General features: G+C 35.4%; 2 protein-coding genes across 10 annotated transcripts; one reads left to right on the top strand and one right to left on the bottom strand.

The window, feature by feature from the left end:
- Nucleotides 1-26: 26 nt before the first annotated feature.
- LOC105676894 (centrosomal protein 20) lies at nt 27-1,436 on the bottom strand. The gene is made up of 3 exons (XM_012375110.2): nt 912-1,436; nt 445-654; nt 27-343 (listed from the first exon to the last, which is right to left on the bottom strand). Exons 1-3 carry the CDS (start codon nt 937-939, stop codon nt 207-209), a joined length of 375 nt encoding a protein of 124 aa, XP_012230533.2. The 5' UTR covers nt 940-1,436; the 3' UTR covers nt 27-206.
- Nucleotides 1,437-1,490: 54 nt separating this feature from the next.
- On the top strand, nt 1,491-9,054 carry LOC105676892 (popeye domain-containing protein 3-like). 9 transcript variants are annotated; one of them, XR_001101460.2, is made up of 11 exons: nt 1,491-1,814; nt 2,388-2,451; nt 2,716-2,831; nt 3,138-3,399; nt 3,483-3,865; nt 4,717-4,874; nt 4,957-5,059; nt 5,168-5,308; nt 5,532-5,697; nt 6,490-6,761; nt 7,122-9,054. XR_001101460.2 is itself a non-coding variant. In XM_067357331.1 (9 exons), the coding sequence occupies exons 3-9, from the start codon at nt 3,177-3,179 to the stop codon at nt 7,187-7,189; spliced, it is 1,227 nt and encodes a 408-aa protein (XP_067213432.1). In that variant the 5' UTR covers nt 1,491-1,814; nt 2,716-2,898; nt 3,138-3,176; the 3' UTR covers nt 7,190-9,054. The 9 variants fall into 9 exon arrangements, 2 of the variants coding, with proteins under 2 accessions (XP_067213432.1, XP_067213431.1); XR_001101457.2 differs by having other exon boundaries at nt 2,716-2,898; XR_010890764.1 differs by lacking the exon at nt 2,388-2,451.
- The last annotated feature ends 299 nt before the right edge of the window (nt 9,055-9,353 follow it).

Below are 9,353 nucleotides of genomic sequence, written 5' to 3'. Positions count from 1 at the left end.
GATTTGTTATGTAAAATTATACAATATAAGACTTTTCTTTTCTTTATTTAAATAACAAATATACAAATCTGTGTACTATATCTCAGTTTGTGCATGAAAGGCTCTCATACTTGTATGTAATACGCATATGAAATAAATAGCATTTAAAAATCGCGATTTTTTTCTCATCTCAAATGATCTACACTTTTGTTGCAAGGAATTTATAATTAAGTATTTTTTAAATCGGTAAACGTTTGCACAAGACTGCACAATAGTGGTAAGTTCCTGCTCTTTTCGTTGTCTTTCACTCTTAAACCCTGTGTGAGAAGTGTACGATCCAAGGCATGCTTTGGGAGATCACATTCTGGAACAATTTTTTTTTCATTGAATTTGTTATCACTTAAAAATGCATATATTATGTACAATTTTGGTCGCTGCATTATATTCTGCAAAACAAGAATGCACCTGCGATAAACACAGTGGAACTATATTTATATCCCATCCAATCCAGATACTCCCTAATGAGTTCATTAAGGAACACAATATCGTGTGACGGCTTGACAGTTTTTGATTTATTCTCTTTGCTGGAACAATCGAGCAGCTTTATCACTTCTGTGCGCATTTCTGCTTTTATGCGATCTAAGTCTCCGTCAGCCTTCAGTGATTCTCTTACAGCTGCAAATTCAAAATACATATAATGTATCAATTGTGCTTCAGAAACACGCCATTTATGCAATGAATGATAGCATGTGTACCTTTAATTAAGTTACACATAATATAAAAATAAAAAAATATCTTTAATGAAAGGAAATTATATTTTGTTGCGCTCCAATACGCTACATCGTGAAAATTATAGGTTACTTGACAAACATGTCATAGCTCAAACTTCAAAATGCTTATATGTGCAACATATGAATTATATGAACGCATACCATTCACTAGATCCTTTTCTGTCGCCATTTCACGCTGTATTAATATTTCATGGAAATTCGAAATATAAAATAATTGAGTCCATAAAGGCAGCCAAGGGAAGTATCGCTTCTTTCAAAATTCTTATCAAACTTCAATATCCTTTCGACATTTACTTCACTCGTTCAGTACTTGGATCTCGATATCGCTTGACATTTGTAAATACTGAACAGATTCACCCTCCATCACGTTCATGTTTGTCGTGAAAAAATGTCTGGAATCTCACAGCACAATTTTACATATATTTGCGAAATGCAATAAAAAATTTTTTTTAAATTCAAGTTTGCAAACACCGTTACTACACTAATCTCAGAAGCACGATCCTCCTCGGACCGGCATCAATAAATTTCAGTAGTACAACCTAACGTTAAGCCGGTCAATTTTTTTTATCGATGTTCGATAGTGCTGCTATCTTTGGTCGTACCGTTGAACTCAACTTTTTTTCCTTCAAAAAAAAAAAAAAAATTGTTGCGACGGTTACGACCCCCCTGGTTCAGTTTCAACACCTAATCACCCTTCCACCACCTTCTCCTCCTTTCGAACTTCCTCCCGCCTTACGCTTCTCCCCATCCCTGAACCAATCGGGCTTGCTACGTCGCTCGCAACGACGACCGCGCTAGTTTGACGTTTTCGTTACAATCGAGTGGGCGACGAGTGAGGGAACGGCACGATTGCAGCAGCACAGCAGTGGCAAGCAGGCGATTTTGCTTCACGCGTGTGGTGCGCGCGCGCGCAAACTCGTGACTACGGCCGGCCCAGCAGCGACGACGATTTTCTTCCCTTCACGAGCGACAACTGTTATACTACCGTTCGCCGTCTCATCTGTATGTCTTGCGTACGCCCCTATAGTCACCGATTTTCCATGAGTGAGTTGTTTATTGATTTCAAAAAGGACGCTTAATAGCGCGACGCCGCAACGTCAACCGTCGTAACGTGACGAATTCGGGCCGAGTGTTTCGATCCGGCTATCAACGGCGTTGTCATCCGCACGTTTCACCGACGACGGAGGGAAGAGTTTTTTAACGACGGTTTTCGAACGGACAATCTCCTTCGTGCTCTCTGCCGTCGCGCGCCGTTGCCACGCTTCATCGCGATATGTAATTTCGCGTAACAGCGCTCGCGGATCGAAGCCCGTGGGCAATTGCACGTCCGCACCGAACAATACATTCGAGTTTCTCAGTGCAAGTCTGCAAGTCAAGTATAAAATGGCAGGTCAAAGAATTCTATGTATATATCGTGTGCGAGCTGCGCGAGTAAAATGGGAAACTGGATCGTGGAAATTGGATTAAATTGTTCCCGCGGCGATTCAAACCGTTACAATCGCTAGAAAAATGAATATGCACTTGTGTTACTTTTTTTCCCTTGGTTTCTCAGGATTACAAAATCGCTCTGTTGCATTTCTTGCTTTTCTTTATTTATGTCTTTTATCTTATTTGCAGATGTATCAATTCTGAGATATCAATATTGAGATACAGGTCTTTTTGGGGAGTCAAGATATCAATGGTTAATAAAATTTTACTTTTATATTTTTTTCTGATGGTTCTGAGCATCTCTGTTGAAAATAATTATGAGGATTCTTTCTATTAATAACTATAATAAAAGATTTTATTTAATTTGTTTGTCGAGTACGATAGAGATACTTATACATAGCTGAAAAAGATGATTAATTATAAATGATCTCTTATAACCTGACATTTTTATGAGATATTTAACTGTCTTGTGTGCTTTTATGCGCAGTAATTGAGCATCTATTCCTTTGCATTGCAGATGTTAACATTGTCTTCCCGCAGCTGCTGGTAATGCAAATATTCTTCCTTGATCTCAAGTCTGCAAGATGGTTCTCGTCGTCCAGTTTCAATTTTAGCTGAGAATAATACAGAAATGTGAGCAGTGACTGTGCATATTGACAAAATAGCACAGAGCATTCCCTCTTACATCATTTATGAATAAGTATGGAATGCAATCATTATTAATAATTTAATCTGCATTGATAAATTATAACAATCTAAATATGGCATTAAAGATGATAATCTAAGGTGCGTTGCTGTACGATAGAATAAGTGCAATGTGGTGACTGGAAGAGCTTGTAGTAATTGAAGAAGATGTAATTTTGCTTGGATTACACTCGAATAAGTGAATGTGTCGTTACGATGCAATCTCCAATGTAGAAATAAATTTGTTTGTTAAAGAGCGAAACGAAATCGGCCCAGCTTGGTGGTAATGCGGGGATGTGGATCTGCTTCGACCCGATAGGAAGCCGAGTAGGCTGGGGTATTTCCATTTCGTTCGTCGCGCTCCTGTACTGGACGTCCATCACCATTGATGCCAGCCTGACGAATGCGGCTGCGTCCAATGTCCCTCGTAGCACCGTCACGTCGGATGTATCGCTACCAGCTTCGGCACACCACGACAACGACGAATGCAGGAATGTGACCACTGACAATAGAGAGGGTATAATTCTTCGCTTGTGAGATTGTTGCGGAATAACGGCTGCAATCGTCGCTTAATTGGTGAAATGTGTCGCATCTGTGCAGGTACTGGACTGTCAGTGGTCAGCCATGGATCCGGTTATCCTCATTCGCCGATAGTGCCTCCAAACTTTCTGTACGGAGCTCTTACCTGCCAACCCTACCAAGGAATTTACGTGAACCACATCTATTTTCAACTCGCAAATGCCTTCTTCCTATTGTCACACCTTGCACCGAGCGGCATACATGGTGTACTCTATTTAAGGTGCACTCTACTCGTGGGCTGTGCCTTTCTTGCTTTGTGGGGCTGGACAATAGCTTGCTGGCTGGACGCTGCTCTCTGGAATGCTCTCTTTGTTGCCATCAACTTCGTCCATGTATGCACGCTTCTTTACAAGCTCAGGCCTATCAAGTTTACAAGGGAAATCGAAGAGGTAAGGGAAGATCAGGTAAAAGGCATTGATTTGAGGGAGTACGGTCTCGAATATCTCTAATCTTGAAATCGTATATTATTTCTCTAGGCTCGTAAACCTCGTGGAAGTATTTATGCCCAAATTGTTTTGGTTATTCTAATAATCTATTCTATATACTTACATATATTAGAGGAATGAGTCGCAGAGTATACTGAGTAGTTTTCATGAGCCTATAGGCAGTTTATCGCAAGTTGCATGTCTATTTTATGTATGGGTTCTTGTAAATTATTGATAACATGTTGATTGGTTGTAAATTTAATCATTCAAAGGAGCGAGAAATAATCGGACCAAAATCAGATAACGATTTTTTAATTTAAAATGTAATATATAACAATTCCTTTTAAATATATGAAAACTTTTTATGCTTATTTATCCGTATTCTTCAGAATTACTCTTTCTTATCTGTCGTACATTTCATTAATAAATTATATTGGAAACCCAAACGAATCTAGCAGTGTTACATGATTTCTATATAATTTGCTTCATCTGGCTGCAGCATTAAACACAAAGATTCCTTTTTTATTTATTTTTGCACTGTTGTTACAAATATGCTGTGAGTGACATATCTATCTAGTTCCTATCTCAAAATCAGATGGTATGTTATGAAATATAGTGGCTGAGATAATTGCTATCCATTCTATCTTGGACGTAGGCGAGTCTGTTTTTCAATATTAGCAAGCTAATATTGAATAATAGCCAGTAATATATTAACAACACACAATAATGCAGATGAGATTTCATTCGAAAACCTTGATATGTTAATTTCTGCTCTCGACACAATCGATTAATAAAAAAATTACACTAGGTTTTTCTTTTCTTTTATGTAGGTGTACATAGCAGTGTTCCAGCCGTTACGTGTGTCCCGTCATCAATTCAGAAGAGTATTAAATTGCATGAAGGTCATTCGTCAGTTGAAGTATCAAGAAGTTTATGCACAAGAAAAAGTGACCAAAGTCGATTCTTTATCATTGGTGCTGTCGGGAAAGTAAGAACGATTTAAATGTATTCATCGTTACAAGAGTTTTATTTATTTATTAAAATTACGTTTTTCTTCTGACTCTTTTCAGATTAGTTGTCTCGCAAAATGGAAGAGCATTACATATTGTCTTCCCACATCAGTTCCTGGATTCCCCAGAATGGTTTGGTGTCTCGACAGATGAATACTTCCAGGTAAATGTTTTATCAAGCATCTATCATCGATACGGTATTTTTTTGTTCATCTTATCATTCCAATTAGATATCAATATAAACACTTGAAGTTGTATTATATTTGTTTAGGTGTCAATAACAGCTATGGAGGAGTCAAGGATATTATTATGGCATAGGGATAAACTAAAATTAAGCATAATTAGCGATCAATTCCTGCAGGCAGTGTTTGATCACATTCTGGGCAGGGATGTAGTTAAGAAATTGATGCAGGTAATTTTTTTCTTATTACACATTGAATTGGAATATTGCACTTGGCGTAGAACTATTGAAAGCGTATTTCTTTTCAAATCAGCTTTCAATTCATTTAATAGTCATGAAAAAGGTCAAATATTTGTGCTATTTAATCTTTGAGATTTTCTTTAAAGAATAATTTGAGTTTGTAAATAAAAAATTCCAATATATAAATGTATGCTGTTATATTTTTTGCAAATAGGTTAGTGAAACGATGGCTGCTAGCACTCATCAGCAGCAGAACGGACAGATAATTGGTTTAGGTGGAATTGGAGCCTTAGAAAATGACGCTGATACAAAACTTTTTGTTGTAAAGAAGACTGGTGACAGTCAAGGCATTACTGCTCTCATCAGTCGTCAACTTCAAGGTATGTGTGTGCGTGTGTGTGTTTATTTCTATTTACGATTTCTGTTTTTTTGTGATATCGCAGAATTTATCTAAAAATATGTACGATAAGATTTTTTTTTTTCATTTTGTATTACTTTGAACTGGTTTTATCATTTATTTTCTTAATACATCGTGATACTATTTCTTCTTAAAACAAGAGACTATATATGTATAATCTGTATATTTAATTAATTTTTATGAATAATTTTCCTTTAGTTAGCAAATCGCACATTTTTCATCACAATTCAGGCATGTGCATGTCTTGCATCCAATTTCTTTTCAATTCGACTAATATTATTTCTTATTCTTTGCTCATTATATGCAACATACATACGTATATACGTATAAAATGAGACGAAAAACGTGGTGCAAGCGAATATATGATTCTTTGTTAAGAAAAATAAGTCCTCGAATTTTTTACAACCGTATTTTCTTTGAAATGTTCATATGATACTTTGTTTCTCACCTCTTTGCTCTGTATTTTTTTTAGTTTCTGTTACGTTATGTTAAACTTTGCAGCAATGTTTCATACAGATATCTACGTAATTGATTGTAGTTAAATAAATACAAAATGAGCATAAAAAATTTCAATCGTGCTTCTCTTAGTTTCGCAATTATGTTTTCCGTTTCAAAGTAATACAATTTTTTTGTCACACCTTTATTTATTATCGAAGTGTAGTATTAATATGTGTCATAGAGTCTTGTGTTTATTTATATGCACCTCTCTGTTTTATAATTTTGCATCAACTCTGATTTTGCCTTGGAAATATAGAAGAGAGAATGCCGTTGCTGTACACGACGCAAGAAGTGCTGAACAATACCTTACACCATACGAACTGCCCACACGTAGCACCTTGTACATTCCCCTCACATCCTATGTCGTACGATATTCAGTCTTCGCTGTAATATTATCCCTGCTGATTGTGCAACGCTCTAGCACAAAGTCATATGTGGTGTAAATGTCATGTTCCCGTAGTGGATGCATATTACACAAATGTCACAGCGTAACACCATTTATTCGTTTTGTCTGGGTATCGTATTGAGGTGAGTTTTCTACGCTTTCGAGAATTTTTATTCTTTATATAATAAATTCGAATTAGTGTCTATAAAAGCATAAGCATAACGGTTCGAGAAGCATTTTTTATGAAAAGTCGAGGATAATAAATTGAAAAGAGAAGAAATTATTTTTAAATATTTAGAGTCTTGCAAATCACATCTTTCAGTTTTGACTGACTTAGAAATATTATAAAGATACATTCTCTTCTAATATCAATTTTAAAGACGTAATATTTTTTGAATGAATCTATTTGAGGCTAAAGTCTGATTTTTACATTATGATGTAAATTATGATGATACATTGCAAAATATATCGAATCATCTTAAAAGATTTCTATCAATTTACAGCGGCAGGGGATCCAAATGCTTGGAGATTGGGAAGAATCGAAGAGACTGATCACGAAACACCCGTTTAATGGAATGATTGTTAAATCGATGTCATCCTCGACAGTCAATATAACGTAACACCGGTGTTTTTACATATTGCGATTACGGCAAGCTAATATTTATTGTGACTAAAAAAAAACTATGGCACGTTGAAAGATGTGCATAGAACATTCTCTTGCCAATTGATAATTTTCCCAATGACTAGTCAAGCTGTATGCGATAATAAGAGAAAATTCCATCGTTTTGTAGCATATATATAATGAATTCCGCTCTAGTTTATAAAGCAACTAACAATAAGTTTATGCTTCCAGTATATTTGTTGAGTATGCTTGAGCATATTGAATTTATGAGTGGCTACATTTATGATTTACCTCGGTAAAAGTCATCATAGTGGATGAATATAACAGATTTTACAAGTATGCGGGTGAAATGAGGGTGACAACGTTCGCAGCGGCGTAACTTCTGTCAATGCGAGGTCTGTGATGTCGCGTGAGGGACATTTGTTAGAAGTGAAGGAGGCCTAAAGAAACTGATTCGTTCCCATACCCAGAAATAGTGCCTTTTTACTTACACTTCCTTTCTTAATGTTTTCATGGAGAAAATATGTATAATACTATAATTGCGCTACACATATTTTATACACACACTCACAGGACAGGTACACACGCGCGCGCGCCACACACACAGACACACAATATATACATATACACACAATATATTTATCCAATGTATCTAGTAGAATTCTCCAAATATCACTGTATTACATGTTCGAAGGTCCACGTTGTGATACTGATAAGCAACTAGTGTTCACAACTCAAAGAGGCACACGAAGTTACGCCATTAATTAATGCATTGAATGTTACGAAGAGTGTGAAGAATGTTGCGAAATTTGTATCGCCACATTGCTGCTAGACGCGTCGAATTGCGTGTACAACTTTCGACATATAACAAATTATTACAATAATGTTGTGATCATAATTATAGTGCGTTTGGAAATTATCATTGATTATTTTCATATTATTGTTTTGTTTGTTCGCGGACAGTGCATATGGCAGCGATTATATTGTGTAATTGAATAAGTGAAAGTAAATAATATTTACGATGTGTATATTCCGTAAAGAAAACTGAACTTATAATCACCCAAAAAATTAATAGCTTAACGATCGAGTCAATAGCTCACAACCCAAAGAAAATGAAAAGACAGTAATTGATAATGGAGCTTAAAGAAAAAAGAATCTCGGTTAAAATGTCTTCGTATAATTCAAAGGCGGTTGAATATATCGAAGGAGTAATCTTTTTGGAAGTAACTTTGTTCAATCTTCGAGAAAATATTGCATTAAAGATTAGAAAATTGTTGGTAAAAATTATCACGCCCATTTAAGGTTGTAATACATACTTTAAGAGAAGACTTTTTATATGTAAAAATCATAGAATCTGAACGTACAATATTCCATTTCAGGTATCGCCAATGTTTATCGCATAACGTAACACAATTATTCTCTATTAAGATATATACACACACCGCATATCCAGAATGACATTTTCAACTGGAAATATCATTTTACGTAGCGAAATACCAAAATGTAGGAATGCCTTTTGATATGTATAAATGTGGAACGCAGGACCATAAGATGTAACACCTTTTGCATACGATCCGTATAGAAAGAAAGAAGTGTATTACTTTTCATGAATGTGTATTATATGTTATTGTATCTTTGTTGTTTATCGTCTCTTATTGTTGTTATAATTATTTTTATACATAAAATTATTTTTAGTAGTTAGAGACAAAAAGAGAGTGGCTGATGAGATGGAGAAAACTTGAATCACATTGGATACAATAAGAATAAATATAAAGTGGCAGCGCGAATAAAGAAAGTTAGTTTTAGAGATGAAAGTAATTCTATTATGGCTCTTTACCCTATTTTCCTTCTTTTACCATTAGAGTCCATTATAAGAGTATATTAGATATTCAGATTTACTTAGTGAAAAATTATGTAACGTATACAGGAGGATATAAATGTGGATCATGATTTTAGTTTCATCGTTAAACATGTTTTTGTCAAAATTTATTAGATTCAATATGATGTAATAATGCATGATATAATATATTGTGCAAATTCTACAAATTCCGGACTGTATTCAGTCTTCTAAACTTGCGGAAGAAGAAATCATCACGACGATCAACATTAAGCT

Source organism: Linepithema humile, chromosome 6 (genome assembly GCF_040581485.1).
Source record: "Linepithema humile isolate Giens D197 chromosome 6, Lhum_UNIL_v1.0, whole genome shotgun sequence".
Taxonomy (NCBI): domain Eukaryota; kingdom Metazoa; phylum Arthropoda; class Insecta; order Hymenoptera; family Formicidae; genus Linepithema; species Linepithema humile.
Note: the sequence above shows the minus strand (reverse complement) of the source record. Positions and strands in the feature narration are given on the sequence as shown.